This window comes from Notolabrus celidotus, chromosome 4, assembly GCF_009762535.1.
Source record: "Notolabrus celidotus isolate fNotCel1 chromosome 4, fNotCel1.pri, whole genome shotgun sequence".
NCBI lineage: Eukaryota > Metazoa > Chordata > Actinopteri > Labriformes > Labridae > Notolabrus > Notolabrus celidotus.
The window spans coordinates 13708884-13730212 of NC_048275.1; the positions used below are offsets into that span (position 1 = coordinate 13708884).

The following is a 21329-nucleotide window of genomic DNA, read 5'->3' on the forward strand; positions in this document are numbered from 1 at the left end:
CCCGACATTTTTTGTTCACTCATAAAGAGAAACACAGAGGAGCTGGGGATGAAACTCCACACATTATGAAAGCTATTATCCTCAGCTGCCAGTCTCAGTGAAAGAGAGAGAACGCTGGTAATCCAAAACTAATAGGCAGAATGAGAGGTGTAAAAAAAAAAAAAAAAGAAGAAGAAGTAGGGGACTGGGTCAGATCATCTCTCTCTCTTTCTCTCCCTCTTCCTTTTTTTCTTCTCCAATTACTGACAGACAGTTGGGAATATGAAATGAGACTGAGGAATGAGAAATATTCATATTTTCTCTGAATGGTATTAAACCCTGACAAAGTAAAAGAAAATGGATGCTGGCTTCAATTTTTGACAGTGTATCAAATCTGACAAGATATTAAACTGATCTCAAAACACAGACTGTCTGCATCAGTGCCAAGGGAAAATAGGATGTTCTCATCTTGGCTCATACAAGAAAGATTTATTACTAAAAAGACACAAATTGACGTTTTCTAAATGACTGTTCCGATCCCTTCCTTTCACCATTATCTTTCTTCATTATCAGGCAAAAAAAAAAGGAGGAGAAGCAGAGCCTGATGTTTGCTGGAGGACTCAACTGGCAGAGATACTCGGTGAAAATAGCGACCATGACATAACTCAAACTGCTCGATGTGCAGACAGTCACTGCAGACAAAATCCCTTCAAATCCTTGATGACTGCGGGACACTCATCTACCACACACATCCATCATCACAGAGGTTGCTAGAAGGTCATTGGTGCTTCTAATATAACAGACTATCCAACACCCAGAGCATGGAAGTATTCTGACACTGAGAGATACACAGGCTTGCAGGTCCTCCTATTACTCTTTAAAGTTTGATTACAGATATTATAATTCTTTCTTTATGTATTCTTTATCATGAATCTAGACGGCACACACAGTTGAAAGAGTGAGTTTCCTCTGAGATCTCATCCATTTTCAGATATAATAATGCACAAAAACCACACACTTGCATCACCTAACACCCCCAGAGAAATTTGGTCATACAAGCCTTTTCTCGCTTCCGGATATTCTTTTCAATTCGGGTACCTCGAGCATCCTCCACTGGATCTACCACTTCAAAAACACACCTCATGAAAAAATCAGGAGGCCTGTCTGACATGTGTCCCTGTGCCCTGATGGCATGCCAACACCAAAGACCGGCATTGATTTTCTGTAACGCAGGGTCGGATTAGCCCTCTACAGGGATTAGCTGCCTGTGCAAGGCCTCAGGGTTCGCTATAAAACTAATAATTAATTTAAACAGCCGGGCCCATGGAAGGATACACTCACTACACGTTCACAGCATGAGGGGGTGAGGATGAGTGACGGACTGTCTGACACTCTGTAAAGGAGCAGCTGTGTGTTTATATAGGCATACTGTATGTTCTATGATTACACCCCTGCCTTAATGTAGTCCTAGATGGCCTCCAGTTCACATTTATAAAAGTTTATAGAGATTAATATGTGCTATAAATCTAAAGTCTGTACCATTTATTCTGGTTTAAAGACTCTAACTGTTGTACAAACCCATAGGTGTTTAAGATTACAGGGCTGTGTTTAACAGATAGGGAGAGATCGTCCTACACTCATCATTGTAATATCATAACAAAAGGTCATGTGATGCCGTATATATGCTCATCTATAACTGTAGGTGTGTTTAAAATACAGCAAACATGCAGTTCCTGGTTCAGGAAATGAGGGGATGATCTAAATGCAAACAAAGGCAGCAGTTGTGCTTCATACTACTACACTATCACCAACTACTACATTGATTTTTTCATACGTTAATCTTATTATTTATTTATTTCAAAAAGGCATAATGCACATTAATCAACATTCAGACAAATGTAAATGTCCCTGAGTTAGCCAGAAAGCCACTTTTCACTGGCAGTTCATTAGCAAGATGTTGTTTGGTGTCTTGATAATTCATTGGCTCAGAGTAGAAAACAAACAAATAAAATGTAATTAAACAGACAATTAAATGTAATTCAATAACAAGAACAGACAATGTGGATTACTGGATGTAATCAGATGACAAAGTTACAGTTACAGCAGTAAGTACAACATCGGTGCTGACATGTTGGATCTTAATATAAAGTAACAATAAAGAAAAAAGGAGAGGGTGAGTTATTATACTGCTTAATATTAGAAGTACTGAAGGAGGAAATTGTTAAATTAATAGGCTTTAACATATTGTAACGCCGTACCTTGTTTAATCTCTTCAGATCGGTTAAACTGTTACTGCGTTAACTTAAAACTTAATTAAATATATTTCAGGGCTGTGGGGAAGAAATAGCACGGGACAACTTCTGCTCTGCGTCGTGATGCCTTTAATGACCCTTCAACAACGTTGGACAACTGCACATCAAACTCGTGACACATTTACTTAACCTCAGACAATATCACCCTGAGCAACCTTAAAGAAGCAGTGCAATATATGAAACAGTAGTCTTTCAAACTTCATTAAAGACTTAATGATATAAACACTTAGACCAAAATAAAATCTCATCTTACATACTTTCCTCTCTTCAGATGAAATGTCCTCATTTCAAAAGTTATGAAAAATAAATCTCATCCAACAGTGAAACCTATTAAGACTCGTAAACAGAATAACAGTCAAGAACAACCAGGCAATGCACATACATTAATTCAAATATGCATAGAGACCAAAACATGGCATAAATTCTTCAAACACGAAACTTGAACCTTTTTCTTTTCTCTCCTGTTTATACAGTATATCACTCACATGAAGATTTAGCACACACACTTGAAAGTTCAAAGCAATGATGTACCTCCCAAAAAAATTAAACAATAGATGCAACACCTGTATCATTGTTTAGTCAACGGTAGAGAAAAATTGCAAAAACCAAATCAAATCAAAGTGTTCATTAGTTTACTTTTTTTTTTTTTTTTTTTTCTTTTCTTTTTTTCTTTTCTTTATTTTATTTTATTTTTCGTCCTTGTTTCAATCTCTTCAGATCGGTTAAACTGTTACTGCGTTAACTTAAAACTTAATTAAATATATTTCAGGGCTGTGGGGAAGAAATAGCACGGGACAACTTCTGCTCTGCGTCGTGATGCCTTTAATGACCCTTCAACAACATTGGACAACTGCACATCAAACTCGTGACACATTTACTTAACCTCAGACAATATCACCCTGAGCAACCTTAAAGAAGCAGTGCAATATATGAAACAGTAGTCTTTCAAACTTCATTAAAGACTTAATGATATAAACACTTCGACCAAAATAAAATCTCATCTTACAATATCAAACAAGGCAGAACATGTGTCCACCAGTGACACACTTTCTCTGGTTGACATCTACAACTACAGTAAAAATTTAGGGGTCGACTTATGGTTTTTCAAGGCCAATACTGATACCAATTATTAGTAGTTCATGAGACTTATGACTCATGTTTAGATAACGATATGCATTTATAATAAAAACTGAAAATCTGTTAAAATAAAAAACAAAAGAACCTAAGCTACTGCATTAATAAAGATACGTTTTTATGTCTGAAGACTGTACACCTTTTATAGGTAATATTAATCGGTAGTACAAGCCCTCAGATTTCTCACTAGGAAAAGTAGCAGGAGTTATTGGAGGACATGAGGTGAGACAGAGAGACTAGTGAAAACAGACCCAGAGGAAAAGACACACCTTCAGCAGAGAAAAAGTATAACACACTTTTCAATTAATTAATTTTAAATAATCCAAATGCTGAATATCGGCCCTTGATTATGGCTGATAATTGGTAGACCCCAATAAATAACTTTGGTATCTAATAATCCCTACATATCACACCACACCTCAGAAATAATAATATAGATCATCATCATTACACTGTAATTTAATCTGGTATTTTCTCTGCTTAAACTTCCAAAAACATAATAAGCAATATAATCTTTTGTGTTTGTTTGCTATCTTGCCTTCAGATTAAAAGTTGATACCACAGTAAGAGAATCATATAATTTTAGCCTGTACATATTGTCATGCCTATTTGTTGTTCTTTTGTATTTATAGCTGATGTTATTGTTATTATATACATTTTTTTATTTGTATGTCTTATTCTTATGCCTTTTACAAAGAGAGCACAGTTTACCAAGTCAAATTCCTTGTGTGTGCAAGCATACCTGGCCAATAAAGCTGATTCTGATTCTGATTCTGATTCTGATTTTCTTCACTGTAAACATCATTTCACAGAATCAAAAATTTGCAACATTTTGATTCAGGAAAACATCAAATCCAGGTCGTCTTCAAGCATTCTCCTTGTGTTTGCCTTGTAACAAGTATATTAATATGTTAGCATAGTTAGCATAATGCTAAACAGGCAATTTATGGGAGCTTTAATTTACAAAACAACAATGATGTGACTCTCATGTAAGACTGCAAACCAGTACAGCAGTAATGTGTTTTTATGTTTACCCACAACTGAAATGAATGTGCTACTATTTATTGAAATACCTATACAGACATACATGATGCACCGCATGGTACTGCCAAAAACCAGCCTAAAGCTGTATGAAAAAAATATGTGAGGACAGATGTGTCTTTTTACTTGAAGTGAAACAAAAACAATGGAAACCATCACAAGTTGAAGTGTTTCTCTGTTATCCTCCCCCTCCTGTTACCGAGCTGCCAATAAGGTTGCCATAGTCAGCGAAGGTAAAGAGATTTCTCCTTCTCTTCAGAACACTTTGATCTGACTGACACACAAACGGCCCTCAGATCACAAGTCTGCAGACCCTGTTGGGCCTCACTGCCTGGTCTGCTTGTACATGTACACTTGGTCCCTATGAGGATTCCTCACCCTCCTCCCATTTCCCTTCGTCTTCCCTTTATCCCTTCTTCTTCCTCCTCCTCCTTCTACTCCTCTTCCTCTGCTGTTTGGTGCTTTTGAAACATCTGAGTACAGACATGTTCAGAGCTTTGGAGGACCCAGGGGCCTGAGATTCCAGACAGAGGGAGAAAATAAAGAAACTCTACAGTGCCCACGGTGCAAAAGCTATCTCCCTGTTACCACAGGGGAGAAACTCTTAAACATCACCAAACGTCTGGACAGACGGAGCAGATCAGAAGACTGTTTGGTTTGTTGTGCACATAATCATGCTGTCAGCTAATGGTGCAGCCGGCAGCTCACAGAGGAACAGCTATGATGGAAGTCAATGCATTTATCCTAATGGAGAGACTGCTTTCTGAGGAGAAGAAGAACACTGTTCTACACAGACTGCTGGCCCAAAAAATGGAAGGGTTGTTACTCGTAGTTTTCCAGCACAGACGTGTCAGCATCACAGACATGAAACATGCCGTCACTGTTTCTTATCTGGATATGTCCCTGGGTGGAAAAGTGAGGCAACAGCTTACTGATGTCTTGCAGCCTGCCTGACCATTAAAACACATTTCCATGCTGATGGATGTCAGACGTAGCCTTAAAAAAGCATAGCATGCCCTTGATTTTTGAGCTCATTCCAAACTTCAGTTTTTAAAACTTATTCTTCGTACTCTGCAAATAAAACAAGTTAAAACAACAAAAGAATGAGGGTGCGCGGGGTTGTGAGCTCTGTGGCAGTTATCTCGCACCAATCTTTCTGTCTGACCGATATCAAGATTTAGGGATGGCAGCTTGGAAGGACAGTCGGTGGTTTTTATAAGTAAGAGCTGTGAAAGATGTGCGCAAGTTTATCTCAAATGGAAACAGGAAATGAGTTACAGCTGTGCAGAGAATGTGGCACAGCTGTCCAGGGCCAGGGATGGTTTAAGCATTTTACAGGAGAAAAACACGGACTCATCCATGAAGGTTGCAGAGCAGGCAAATAAAATGGCCAACATGTAGCGCAATTCATCACTTCAAGAGTGGCAAACCATGATTAAACCTGACTTAAATCACAGGGGGTTAAAGATGATTATATTAGTCCCTTCATCTTCACTGAGATGCAACTTCTTTTAGAAATCTTGAGGCCTTCAAGTGCTGCTACATCTAATAACAGCTTCCAACAGCTTTTTATGGTCATAGGATTTACTCATCTACTGACAACATTCATCACGCAGCCCTCTTTAAAAAATCATCCCTTCAAATTCAAAACATGGCAAAAAGTGCAATCATCCTCCAGAATCTTGGCATGGGTAAGCCATGTATCTGTCTTCACTTTTCACCCCTGGGCCGTCTAGGAAAGACTGTGGGAGACTGAAAGCCATGAAGCGACCAAAACTGCCTGAACCGTACCAAAGGAAGCTCCTTTGTTCCTCTTCCAAAACAGGCTCCAAATCTTTTTTTTCTCCCTTTTTTTTTCCCATTTGGGAGCCAGCCGAGGGAAGTAGAAGTATGGCAGCCCCTCTATGCTCGCTTCTAATGTGTTCCATGCCTTCCAGTTGCTTACATCATCAATCTGGGAGATGGCTAAGTGAGATGGGGTGAACATAAACAGTGCTTGAGTTATGGGCTAAAAAGAGACACAGGTTGTGTTTTAAACATAACTCTGCGCCCTCTTCCCGTTTTCTTTTATGAGGAAACGCTCATATGGAGAGGTCCTAATCACCGCTGGGCATCTAAAACGACTCCGCATGTGTTATTTGCCTTCTAAACCAGCTCCACAGAGGAAAGAAAAGCTGCTTTTACGATATTGAAATTCACCCACATCATCAACTTCAAGCGGCAAGCCTGTTATTGACAGCCTCGTGCCAGTCCTAATCATCTCCCTTTTAATGCGTGGTTAAAAATGCACACCCTCGTGTCAAAACCTGAGTACACATTAACGCTCCCAAAACCGGCTACTTACTAAACATGTCACTAATGAATTATACATCTGACTTTTTCCCCTTCTTTCATATTTACATGGTGTTTCTGCAGAATTTGTGTAGTAGTTGTAAAGTATTTAATAAGTGTTTAAATATGTAGGAGAGTCAAGATCTTAGCCGTTCAGCGCATGTTTACGCAGAATCAAAAGGCTCGACTGTGTCTGTCAAAATGAGTAAGACATATGGATGGTTTGTTTTTCACTTGCCAAAATAGAAAAAGGGAGTATGTCCACTTGGGCCCCATCAGGTCAAATCATAAAGATCCATCACTGGCTTTTCACTCGGCTAAAACGCCAAGGAAACATATTGTAGATTTTAAGACCCTTTTTATTCAGCCAGACTGTGTACTAAAACTAATTGGATTTCTGTCAATGGAAAAAATATATCCCTGGGACAGCTTTGAACTCAATAGCTCTGACTATCCAACTGCACATGAGGGAGTGAGACCTTGCCACATGCCAAGCACCGGGGAGGAAAATTAAATCGGTGGTCAACATAAAATATTAAAATAGCATGGTATCGAATTTTTGAAAAATGATGTCAGGGCTCATTATGGCCGGCAAGGCAGTGAATTAAGCTATATTTAGTGGGTGATAATTGAAATCATAGCTGTAGTCATTACCGCTGACAAGTTTCTAAATAATACCCAATAAATCCCGTCTTTTTAGCAAAGTCCCCATGACAGCTGGCAGTGCTGAAAAATATAAAGTAGAGAAACAGAATCTCCTTTCCTTTCTCCCCCCCCTCCACCCCCCAAACTCTTCTCTCTCTCTTTCTCTCTCTTAGAGCCAATAAAATGTCAGCTTTTATTCTCCTCCTCCAAAGTGTTGGCTAGATGTCAGCAGACCCTTCTAAAGCCCTGCCACTGCAAGCTGAAGGCCTGTAAATCTCTGTGTCAGTGGCACGCCATCCGTCTTGGGATATACAATAAAAAATGTGACGCAGTCATAAAAGGAATGGCATCACTGCCCAGTATATATAATGTGAACAAAAGGAACATAAAGATGTTCCATTCCATTCAGAATCCAAAACCACGAGATGGCCTCATATTGAAGGAAGAGGGGAGGTTGTGGAGAGCTGGAGGAGGCTGATGGCAGCTCCTGACAGAGATTAAAAGACAGTTCCTCTGCCATGAGTTGGCTTTTGTTGTGTTTTAACAGAGAGATAAAGATTTATACTATAAGTTACACAGCTGGTAAAGGAGACATGCTGCAGCTAGCTGATAGACTGGCTGTGTGACCTGCTGAAAGGATAAGGACGACACTCTGGATTCCTATCGCCAACGAATGCCAGGAAAAGACCAAACCAACAACAATGAAACTAATCACACAAATAAGTGTGCATCTTAAGCTTGATTTTTAATCCTCTCTGCCATTGACTTTTACTTGTTGATCTTTTCCGTCATCATTAAATTCTAATTCTGTGTAACGTCTAGGAAATGAGTCGCTTAATAACATCCTTACTCCTCTTGCTGCAGAGTATAAAATGTGTATAAAGCCTCGAAGTAGACCCTCTCAAATGCTCATATTGCCTTTGTTTCAGTATGAGGCATCTTGGGTGACTTACCTATGTTGAAACCTTGAAAAATCTGCCCAACACACCACAGCTGAAAGTATGGTGGAAATTAAGTTCCCACGGGGATTGTTAAGTAGGGATGGGCATTTCAAGCCAAAATACTATTGGCCAATTATTTGAATAATTTTATGTCAGTGTATATGTCATTCAGGCACCGGTAAAAACGATAAAAATTGTACTTTTAAAATGAGAAAATATTCGCAGTAACTATTTGATTGATTGATTGATTGAGTGAATGAATATTCAAATATTTGACAATCATTGCCCATCACTAGTTTTAATCCAGTAGATTTCATGACCAGCTTAAAACTAGTGATGGGCAATGATTGTCAAATATTCGAATGTTCATTCACTTAGTAAAAATCATCTACTGAAATCAATATTAGTGCCTCTACATGACCGACAACTGAAAGCAAGACTATCAGCAACACGACTGATCATTTCTACATAGTATGAATCGAATAATTAAAGGGTTAATTTCGATTGAGACGAGATCAGTTGTGATTCTGTGTCCGGTGGGACAGTAAGACTCTGCAAGTTACGGACTTCAGAGCTGCAAAGGGGGCTGATTATTTATAATAATCCCTCCTAATTTAAATAAATAATAAGATACAACACTATTTACTATGTACGTTAAGTTACATAAGTACAGAGAGAGAGAGAGAGAGAGAGTAGACCAAACATAACTGGCCGCATATACAATATTCGAAGTGTTTGCTGTATGTTTTTGTTGATTGTTACTGTTCTGGTTTTGTTTTTAACTCTGTAAAGCATTTCGAATTGCTCTTTGTATGAATGGTGCTCTATAAATAAACTTGCTTTGCCTTGCCTAGTAATTTCTTATACTTTTAATCACTGTTGCCAGGTAGGACAATCTCAGCAAAGAGATTAGATGTCCCAATAATGTCCACAGGGGGCACGAACTGCAATGCAAGCCCAAAGTTTCCTACAGGAGCTTTAACGTAGCTTTGATTGTGTGTTTATTACTGTTCCTTTCCTGCATGTCCTGTAGTACTTTCTCCACAAAATCTCCTCCTGCTCTCATTTACTAACTTACAACTGACCGTTGAACTTTACAGGCAAAATGTCAACAAAAGTTTAGATCTGCACACTGAGTTGCTTTGTCTGACACCAGCCCATTGGCATTCGAACAGACGTTAACAATAGCTGTACAGAAAAGAACAGTCTTTATTCTGGTGATTTGGTTTACTTACCTAAGCACATATTGATAATAGCATTAACCTGAATTTCAGTTTCAAAACTCTTCAAAGTACGTTCAAAGAACTTTAGCCATTACAGACTATTTAAGTAAACAGAAAAATCCCTCTCCTCTCTTTCAGTATAGGACCCAGTGACTCAGCCCCTCAGCTCTAACTGTCCTCAACACCTCCAAAAGTGTGTTTTGCAGTAATCGTGTTAGAGAAAATTCTGATATAACCTCAAATTGAAGAGACGGAGGAACAAGACAAGCCATCCATTAGTCATAACATCCTCAGCTCTATGTCACCCCGTCAGTTTCCTGAAGTAGCACCTCATTTAGAAAAAAGCAAAACACCCCATGTGAAAATTAAAACCCACAGAATGACTCCAAATATCAGTGTCCTTGATATGAATACATTACTTCCTGCCAGACCTTTCCCTCTCATCTGTCTGGTTTAAATCTCGCAGGGCTTCGAGGGTTCTGCATTCTCCCTAATTTATGAGACACAGATCAGGTTATCCTCGAATATGGGCCTTAACAGGCCTGATAGATCGGATATGGAATATATTTCCTCAGCAGGACAGAGTACGCCACCACTATTACCCGACACACACACACTCTGCGCTTCCAGTTAAGTGATTTGAGGACTTCATACTGCCAATGTTTCATATCCTCTCCTCCTAACTGACACTTTATCTGCATACCAGCATCTCTGAAGATTGAACACTTAGGCAAGACAATGACAGGCTCTCGTGCCGTTGTCACTTCTCATTCTCGGACCAGTCTAATGCCTCATACTGGGTTCCTGCCAATAACCGACTCCCCCTCTTCCCCTCGCCATCAAACAGCCAGAGTCTACCTAGCTTGGATGGAAAAGGATCACTTGATGTCTGTGACACTCATTTGTCAATTAGAAGGCCCCTTCCCGTGTTGACATACAGCGACTTGAAAGACGGAGCGGCGCCTGTGACGAATTAGGAGAGACAGATGAGTGAGGCATGAGCGGCGGAGTAATACTATAATGTTCTTTAGATATGAATATAAAACGACACAGCTGACAGGCCATACAAGGTTTTATTTCATTTCTCAGTGTACCAGGCCTCCCTACTTTGTCTTCTTTGTTCTCTTTTCATCAGAGCGCTTACATCTCATTTTGACAGCCGGGCGACATTTAGAGCACTTTCGTTTTAAAGCGCGAGTTAGCATACTTGATTTGTCATTAAAATGCAAAACGCCTGCCATCACCAACATAGCCAGGGTGAGCACATACCCCTTCAGACACAGACACACACATACTGTACATACACGCACATACACAGGTAGCAATGGGAATGCCTAGTTCCAATATGGACACGTTTTTAAACAGAGGGCTGAACTTCAAGTTAAAAGTATTATGTTGGTTCATCTACTACAAAAAATAAATATGTTATTAAATGTAGGGGTTCAGATATTCAAAATAAGAGCTGCCTTGACTTATTTTGTTTCAACATCAAGAGTTTAACTGTATCACTTCAAACTGTAACTGCAACAGTGAATGTGATGCCATGAAATAGCACAAAGCAAGCTATCTATGCTTGGCAAAGTTACCATTGCCTGTCAAAATGACGAGAGCCGCTCCATCACCATACAGAGACGTAACAAGCTTGTTAACAAACACATATTTATCGTCAAGAAAGAGAGAAAGACAGGTAAAGATGTTTCTCTGCTATCAAACATGTCTCTGCAGTGTTGCAGTGTCGTGCTGTAACTTGGTGTCTGACATTTAATGATGCTTTTGCAGCTGTGTTAACTATTTGTAGGTATGATGTAGGAATGCACCGAAAATTTGGCCACCGAAAGACTTTTATCACCGAAACAACATGGCCGAAACAGAATGTTATGATAACGCAAGCAGAAAAACGCGTCCAGTAAACGCTTGTTTTGATAAGGGCCAACATGTCTGCATCCGTTCTTCCTTTAATTGCAGCACTAAAGCGTCTTCTAAGCAAAGAGGTTGAGACGGACCATGGAGTGAAAACAATGAAAAGTACACTCTTAGAGTCTGTCAGCATACGTTTCACTGAGATCTTTTCAGATCCTCTGCACTTCATCGCGACTGTACTTGATCCGCGTTATAGAGATCATTACTTGGATGTGGGAATAAAGCAGCGTGCACGAGAAATGATCCAGGCCTCGATGGATACGGAGAACCCGCTTGGAGACGGAGAAGTGCACAGTGCAGGAGAAGGAGAACAGAGCGCAGAAAAAAGGACTCGTCTCTCTGAACCAGATGAGGGGCATGCACCCTTATTGTCTGATATGTTTAATGAGATCCTTGATTTTAGTGAGGTTAGTACACAGTCAGCCATAAATACAATGGCAGGGGACACCGGGGACAGTTGTAACATTTTGACATTTCTGTCTATAACTTTGAGCTCTTTTAACCCAGTGTGTTCAAACTGCTATACAAATTAGCTTCAAGTGTCTGCTAATAAATGGCCTAGAACATGCCTGTGCAACACAAACTGAAAATGCATGGCTTAATCTCAAATCCAAGGAGTGAAATGTTACAACTGTCCTGGTCTCTCTACTAATAATTGGCATAATAATTTCTTTCGGTGTTTCGTTTTTCGGTTTCAGCCAAGAATTTTCATTTTGGTGCATCCCTAGTATGATGCGTTTGTTAGCCCACCCAATATGACCACCAGCTGCCTCTACATCAAGTAAAACACTATCAAAATTTATAGCCACGAAAATGCTCTCTGAGTTGACTCTGAAAATGAAATATGGTAAACATCGGCTTTATTGCAACACTGTTGCATTACAAAAATCAGTACAGATGTTCCTATAGAAATGTATGGAACACATGAGGTGGTCTGTAAAAACAGACCTACTGGAATCATGATCAACCTACACATATATTTAAAGTTTCTTGTAGCATAGCTGCATACATTTGTGATTTAACTAGCTAAACCAAATGTAAGTAAAATAGGTTGGGGTTAGGCTAAGGTTACTGTTTCACAACTGCTGTCATTGCACAAACACGATTTATGTTTCAAGAAGCCATGTCAGATCTAAGAGGACAGCTTGTCACTAGTCGAAAAATGTTGGGATTCTCGCTGTGACTCACAGACATGTGTCCTCCTCGAACCTCATGTGTCCAAGGCGGTAACACTGCATGTAACAGATGCCAGCATCCCAGTCACAGAGAGGAATCATGTCACGACAGCACATGCCCACTCACTGCATTGTGTACACACCTGACCTGGAACAAAGTGGACGACACGATGTCTCCCATGCTAGTCCTGAGACAGAAATCTCACCGTGAGCCACACTTTTCAACACATTGATGAGACAGGCTGACAGTGCAGCACACACAGGGAGAGGTGTGGGTGTGACAGCCTGCTACCATAATTTCATCCTGCCATTACCTGCCCAGCCACTCACAGTCATGCTCACAGAGACAGATGCACCAACGCCGCATACAAGCATACACATAAACATAAACATATGTGCGGTACACACAAAAAGCACACAGCACTCAGTTAAAGGTGGTGCCAGTACACTGCTTCTCATTGTGACTCATTGTCAGCTCGCAGGATGAGTGTTGTCAATTGAGCTGACAGAAATAAGCATATTAGCTACAACAAACTCTGGCGATGTCTCTCTCTCCATTTGAGTCAAGCAGCACGGTGAAGTGCATGATGCCCAAGGCAGTCCACCGAGTTTCTCTCACATGTGCATCTGTTTACACCTGGTTTGCTTGAGCTGACACTGAAACGAGGTCACGGTGTCAATTCACAAATGTCTCTACTATCTGACATGCAACGTCAGGTAGTGGATTCTTGATGGCTGAGGCTACGAGATAAAAAATGATGTATATTGTATACTGTACTGAAGAAGAATCAAAACAATCACTCAGTCATCAAAAGTATCGCGGTTATTTTATATGCAGACGATTACTGTCTTTACTTTGCTTTATTGCCCATTATCAGTGTATTAGACCAAAACAAATCAAGCTGAGTCATACACCATAGACCTGAACAGCTGGTTAGTGCACTGCAGGCGTAGGAACACATGCTTCGTCTAAAAAGCAGCACCAGACAAAGCAAAGCACTTTTCTCTTTCCAGACGGTCCAACGTTTTGGTGTTCTGGTCCAACTTTCTTAGAATTAGCTAAATTTTGTGGTCCCATCTGCATCTGTGTATGGTCTGGATTCCATTTAATTAGTCTGACCAAGCTGACCGGCATCTCCTGTGGGTAATACAGTGTTCACCACACAAAAGCCTGTAACACATAACAATTCTGCAACAGTGCCGAAACAAAGTTCTGCCATCACTACGCCTGATTTTAGTCTGCATTACAGTGTTGCAGAGCAGGAGTGCCACAAACAAGCACTAATCAGCAACCTCTGGTCTCAAAATATGAAGCCCATTTGGAAGTGTTGTAATCTGCAGTTCATTGAGTGTCTGCTTGAGGCTGGCTGCAGAAACCCCGGAAACCATATAGACACCAATTCAAAAAAGACGATCTTTGCAGCATTAATAAACATGTTTACAGCCTGGTTCAAAAAATGGCTCTTCGGTCTGAAGAGCTAATTTCTCTCTCGGGGGTGAATTTTTTTTTATAATGCAACACTTCAGAAGATATTAATATTAAGGACATGACTGACTTGACTGACAGGCGGGAACACTGTAGCTGTTGGCGAGGAGGCTCAAAGCCCGCCTCTTTACCTCACTCTAGCTCGACAGAAGTTAGGTTGCATTCAGCATTTCCAATATGGCTCCCACTGACGATCAGCTTCAAAACAGTGCTTCAGAAACAGATATGTGACGTCACAGGTACTACGTCCATTTATTATACAGTCTATGGAATGCACACATCGACATGTGTTCTGATGCTATGCTACATATCGCCACCACCACCGCTTTCTACGCCTCTGTTACTACCTAAAGGGAGAATTGGAGGTATTGCAGAGTCAGACTAGGCGTAAATATCCCGCCTTGATGGCACTATGTAAGAGCCAATATTTGATACCTGGGTGGGCCACCCAAGTTATTTTCGATCATTTTTAAATGTATCTTTTATCCATACAAAATCACCAACTACTTATACCATCTCTTATCACTCTCCACCCCCATGCCTGATAAGCTGCAGTGCCTGACACATGCTATGTGGCTTATAAGTGAGAACAAGTTCCTTCAGTACATCCCTCCTGCAAATGCATCAACTGATGTGTGGCCTCTCATGTGAAAAACAAACCTTCTCTCATAGCTGTTTATAGATTTTGTGCAGCTAGTTGCAGCCAATGTCATTCTGCACTATCTTCGTTTTGGACAGTTGGGAAACGCTACTATGTCATGAACAAGTCCAGTCCACTTGCAGATCGCCGGTTGTGATAGCGGAGTATCAAGTGAAGGATTTCAAAACTAAACGTGATGCTGATGAAGACTGTCAAAAGAGAGAAACAGTAGGAGGTGGGACGAGACACACTGCCGTGAGTATAAAGAGAGGAAAGCTGTGTGTGGGGTGTGTTGGGGGGGGGGCAAACATCATGGGGATATTTGGAACACAGTGAAATGTCGAGTGTTATACGAGGTACATGTGAGGCAGTATTTCCAACCAAATCTGTTAGCAATCTTCTATCTAGAAAAAGTAAAGTCGTCTTTCCCAGGAAAAGCTTTCCTTCATTAAGCTGGGAGTCAGAGGCCTCTAAGGTGCATTCTTACGGAGATCAGAAGTACTGAGGAGGTTTCCCTGCTTTAGTTAGTATGTAAGTTTATCACATGTTGGGCTGCTCATTGAGTTTCCCAGCTCCACGAAGCCTTAACCTCCCAATGAGTTCATATAAACACACACAAACTGCAACAGAGAATAACTTGGAGACAAATTAAGTAAGGGAAGTTAGTGTGTGATTGGTGGAAAGGCATGTATGACCACAATAGCAGATGGGCATACAGTGCTTAGAGTTAAAAGAAGGAAGGAGATGTGTGTATGAAATGTCTTTAACAGAAAAGGAAAATCATCTCCCGGGACATGTTTTTGTTACTTTTCTGTACAGGTTTTTGATGCGAACCCTTCAAGCATGCTGGGTATAGGAGAAAAAGATGAAGCGCTATATAACAGATTACTTTGCCCAATAGCAAACCATCAATCAATAGTCCACTGATATATGCCCCAAATGGTTCAAGAGTACCACTTCATTACTTCTGCACCGCTTCTCTGCCCACATCACCCTTTGAAGTTTGGTAAAGATATCTGACATCTCAGATTAGCCAAACTGATAATTAATAATGAATTAGTAATATCTGAGCTATAAATAATTCAATCTAAACATCAAGCTCTTAATGTGACAGGTTCAAGGGCGAGAAACATAATGTGGGCCTTGATCTCTCCGAAAGCAACACACACACAAGTGTTGTTTCAGTCAGATTTCATAATGCTGTTCGCAACACACACCAGGCTTACACTTCCTCTGAGGTAACAGCGAGGCATCTATTATTCAGCTGTCCAAGCGCTCAGTACCCTACACATAGCAGTCGTGATCAGATGCCAATCAATAGATTTACTGAAGGAGCTGCTGTTCAGGGGGCAATTTGTTTGATAATGCCAGAACATGAAGCTTCTGATCAATCGCTTTAGTGTTAACTGGATGTGGTTAGAAGTTTGCCATTTAAGAGGCCGATTTTACAAATACAACCAAAAGTGAAGGAGGATGCAGGGAAGAACACAGCTCTACTCTGAAAATGTTTCTCTGTTGCAGAAATTTGAAAGAATATTTCTGCACACCTGAATGTGTGATAGGTATGTTGCAGGGCAGCTTACCTTCAACAGTTAAACAATGTTTTAATGATAAGTGGCATCTGTAATAGCATCTATCAAACATGTCTGTAAGTTATAATGATATTTTACTCACTTACACAACTATCATTACTACATATGTTCAGAAGCAACTTATTTCCTGGTTGTATAAACAGGGATTCAAATTCTGACAATTTTAAAGAAAACAATCAGAAAACAGGAAATATTGAGCATCGTTTGGGGCCCTAGTAGCCTAGCAGTCTAAGCGCCCCACATACAGAGTCTACAGTCCTCATCGCAAATGTCGCCGGTTCAACTCCCTTCCGTGACCATTTGCTGCATGTCTTCCCCCACTTTCTACTCCCGGCACATTTACTGCCTGTCTTCAGCTGTCCTATCAAATACAGGCAAAAAAGCCCCCACATTTTTAAAAAAATATATAAAATAGGGGGCGCTGGTGGCCTAGCAGTCTGGGCGCCCCACATACAGAGGCTGCAGTCCTTGTCGCGGGGGTCACCAGCTCCATTCCCGTTCGCGACCATTTCCTGCATGTCTTTCCCGCTCCCTCCCCACATTTCCTGTCTCTCTTCAGCTGTCCTATCAAATAAAGGCAAAAAGCCCAAAAATATAACTTAAAAAAAAATACAATAAATAAATAAAATAGAGGACTGTAGCTTCTGTATGTGAGGTGCTTAGACCGCTAGGCTACCAGTGCCCCACATACAGAAGCTACTGTCCTTGTCGCCATGGTTGCCGGTTCGACTCCCGGCCGAGACCATTTGCTGTCTCTCTTCAACTTTCCTATCAAATACATGCAAAAAAGCCCCCCCAAAAATATAAAAATAAATGAATAAATAAATTGAGCATCGATTCTTCAACATGGCTACACTCAGTATCACAGATTCTGTGGATAAACAATGTCCAATTAGTTTAGTGAATGGGGCTAACACTATCAGAGCTAGCTACATTTACACAGCATTTTGGATAAATTGTAAACATTGCACAGTGACTACCACAGTGCCCTTTTATTATTATGTCCCATCTTCTCAGACATCACCTCCTTCCTTCCAAAGGAGTAAACGTCAAGCTGCGAGACTGTAAATAAGCAACTTTGGAAAATGTCAGGGTAGGCTGTCCTGCCATTTAATAGATATTTTTAGGTGTGTAGCAAAACTGTATACGCACACAAGTACAGTAAATATTAAGTCACAAGGTCAGAAACATATAAATCCAACTTTCCTGATGCAAAGTCTGTTTCACATTCGCACATCTGTACTTGTTTGCAGAGCCTGGCTTCATCCTTGAACCCCAAAAAGATTGTTTCTGTAGTTGTGATTGTGAACATTTACTATAAATGATGGATTTTGCAGTTTGACAAGATGTAAATCAGTTAAATTGAGGACTCCACAGCTTCAGCACAGACAACTGCCTCAAGACAACTATTTCATCAAAAAAATTGCCTCTATTGAGCAGCTTCATGGCCTGACAGTCATGAAAAGGGTTCAGAAACAAAAGCACCTTACAACCATCATCTCCTCTCTTTTACTTGCCAGATCAACTACGCCAGCCCCGCTGTTGAAATGGCAGCCCCCTCTGAAGCAGCTGCCATGAGGTGTTCCTTCATGTCCTGACAGAGGAATCTTTTCTTCTATTTTGCCCCTGAATTAGCATGTCACATTTATCGATTGCGCCTTTTATCCTGCCCCAGCGTGGCACCCGCCCAGCTCTAACACTCATTCAGCTCTTTGATGTTCTGATGACACTCTGGACACCTATAGACTGAGGGCACAAATTCAATTGCACCTGATGTAAAGACGCATGTCTCCCAGTAACAGACAGAGAAAGAGAGAGGGGGAGAGACTGAGACGGCACATGCTGGTGATTATATGTTTGTCGTCTGTGCATCTGTCATCTACCTGAGCTGATTGAAGCTTAGGTCCAGCCTTCTTGCAAAATGGCCATATGTGTCTCCAAGGAAGTCTGGAATGTCCATGCAGTCGTGTCCAATGTATGAAATCTGAAAAAAAAAAAACATTTGTTATCTTTTATTTACATTTCGCCAAATCACAACAGAAGGTATCTCATTACACCGTACAGATGAGTGGTACTCTTTGTTAATATTATTTACAGAGTCCCAACATTTTCAACACTGGGCAACTTATTGGCAGCAATGTCTAGAACATCTTTCAGTTTGGACGAGTACACCAAAAGCAGGAAAGTAAAACAGAACAGCTACAGGATTATAGTGAAAGTGACAACAACAATAGAAGAGATTTGACTAATATTTCGAATAACCAGCCTGCAGTATAATGGTGATCATAAAGTGGCATTTCAGATTCAAGATTCAAGATTCAAGAAAGCTTTATTGCCAAGTGAGCTCGCACACACAAGCAATTTGACGTGGTGAATGGAACACTGGTACTTAACAACAAGACAGTAAGGACACAACAAGATAGGAAGGGCAATAAACATATAAACCTAAACACAAATCCAAAAATTCTAAATAAAAATAAAAATACTATCTGTAGAAAAAAGGTAAAGAAGTACTTTTAAAGACAAGAAATAAGTTAAAATTAGCCTAAGCCATAGTGCACATGTAGTAGATGATAAGAAAATATGTTATAGAAAAACTTACAATATTGCACATATATGTGAAATATCACAGCAGTACTTTGAAGAAATGTGACTAATATCTGGAATATCCAGCCTGCAGTATGATGGTGATCATAAAGTGGCATTTAGAGATGAATAACAGGATACTCATCTTTTAAAATAATCAATATTTGGGATTTATTTGAATGAAATTGGAGTGACATAGGATGCTAGTCTACATGATGCAGCTTAGCTCTGCAGAGATGCTGTTTCATCCTGTTTTGCATCCAGTCATAGACGAGTGTAACTGCAAAAGTATTAGTTTTGCAGATACATAATTATTTAATAATATGTTAGTAGTACTTTAACTTGGAGAGGTTATTATGTTCAGTGAAGTTGTAGGAGGGACTTCCAAACTGAAAGTCACGACTGTAACATTAGCTACAGTGAGTCACATGACACCGGTGATGTAGAAGAAATAAACAGCAATCGCGTAAATTCAAGCACTGATAAAACTCCACTTTTCAACCGTCACTGTTTTAAAAAAGACAACCAAATTATGCGGACGGAGACCTCAAACAGGAAAAGTTTCCAGGACAAACTTACTTGAGTTCCATTCAACGCGACTAACGACTCGTTCTGTGCCATAACTTTGTCCTGAGAGTGACAGCCCGCTGACTGTGCGGTCGGGTAAGCTGTCAGAGTTGATATCCAAAGTCCTGCGCACGACAGAGACGCGCTGTTGTCCACATCAAAAGGTAAGGCTCTGTGGATTCAGCCCGGATACTTTGGAGATCTACTGCCGCTTTTCAAATGACTTTACAGTTTCCGCGTGCCGATTGAATCAGCTGACCTGCTGTTGTGCGGAAGCACGTGGACACAGTGTGTAATAGTGGTGAAATGTCAGTGCTGCTGACTGTCTTCTGATGAAAACGTACCCCTTATATGTATGGAAAACTATTATTCTATTAAATAATTTTACCAGCAAAGGTGTTGTTCAAGAATATTAGTCAAATTAAAAATAATGTTTTAACATTTTTTTTTTTTTTTTTTTTTTAAAGCTTGACAGCCTTATTATGACTCAGAGACTGTTTCCCTGACTATACCACAGGACTCACTAAGAAGTTATCAATATTAAGCATCCCCCATAACAAAACATGACTCAATTCCAATTAATTTAACTTCTCAACTTCAAAAATGACTTCAGCTCTCTCGTGGAAACTCTTAAGTGCTGCACCTTTTAGCTGGTTTATCCTAGGTATAATTTTACCACATTAGTGTGTTAATCAATTTATTAAAATGTATAACATATAATAATGGCTCACCCTACAGATCCCCTTAATCCCCACAGAGTTAGGAAGATCTGCTTTTAGTTTCTATGCTCCTAATACTTGGAATTTGTTACAGAAAAACTTTAAACTGACCACATGAATACCACTAAGACAACTCAGTTTTAATTTCTGATCTTATTGATTTTAATTATTTTTGCTTCAATACTTAGACCCCTTGCTGTTGTTGTATATTCTTCTCTATTTATTTATTTATTTATTTGTCATAATTAAAATTTTTAAATTGATTGATTATTTGTATGTGCTCTGTTGTTGTCTATACCTTGGTACCATTGCAAATGAGGGGTCTTTCCCAATTGTTGTCCAAGGGTTGAAATAAACAAATAAAATGATGATGATGATGATGATGATATGTATATATACACTTTATATATATATTATTATTATTATTTTTTTTTTGGGGGGGGGGGGGGGGGGGGGGGGGGGGGGGCTTCTTTGCCTTTATTAAAAAGACAACTTGAGAGAGACAGGAAATGTAGGTAGAAGAGAGCGGTGTAAGAAATGCATCAAAGGGTCACAGCTGGATGTCTCACCTGCAGCCGATTCATAAAGCCTCCGCCCTGCTTGACCAGCCGAGTTAAACCAGCGGCCTGTATGTGAACAATCCCATTAAATATGTCTTATAAACCCAACTACATTAGTTTGGAAATACTGATAATACTGCACCCTCTTAAGTATGCCTGTCCAATGTTTACATTGTATTTTGGAAGATAGCATATCCATGTCTTCAGTATGAAATACAGGCTCACTGCTGCATCCTTTATTTGCGAAATTAATTTTCTCTCAAATTTAAATAAATAAATAACATGATTTGTTCTAACATCAACAAATAGCCTAACAGCATCCTTCATTGCTGAAAAGTAAAGCCAACACAGAGATGCTTACAACGTCAATCCCTTCAACAACCACAGGAAACTGGCACCAATTCAACTCCCATAGAACCAAATAACCGTGTTAAAATGCCCAACTTAACAGTAGAAGAAATCATGTTTACAGCCTGAT

The 21329-nt window shown here is 39.9% G+C and overlaps 1 protein-coding gene across 2 annotated transcripts in view; it reads right to left on the bottom strand.

Annotated features, from left to right (window-relative positions):
- The window catches only part of lrmda (leucine rich melanocyte differentiation associated), a 264296-nt gene extending 244425 nt beyond the window's left edge, over positions 1 to 19871 (bottom strand). The window contains exons 1-2 of one of the 2 annotated variants that reach the window (XM_034682535.1): positions 19585 to 19871; positions 18303 to 18403 (exon numbers count right to left, since the gene is read on the bottom strand). In XM_034682535.1, coding sequence (XP_034538426.1) covers positions 18303 to 18403; positions 19585 to 19626 — 143 coding nt within the window. In that variant the 5' untranslated portion in view covers positions 19627 to 19871. The remainder of the gene's footprint in view (positions 1 to 18302; positions 18404 to 19584) is intronic. The other variant, XM_034682536.1, reaches the window with a different exon arrangement.
- Positions 19872 to 21329: the final 1458 nt, after the last annotated feature.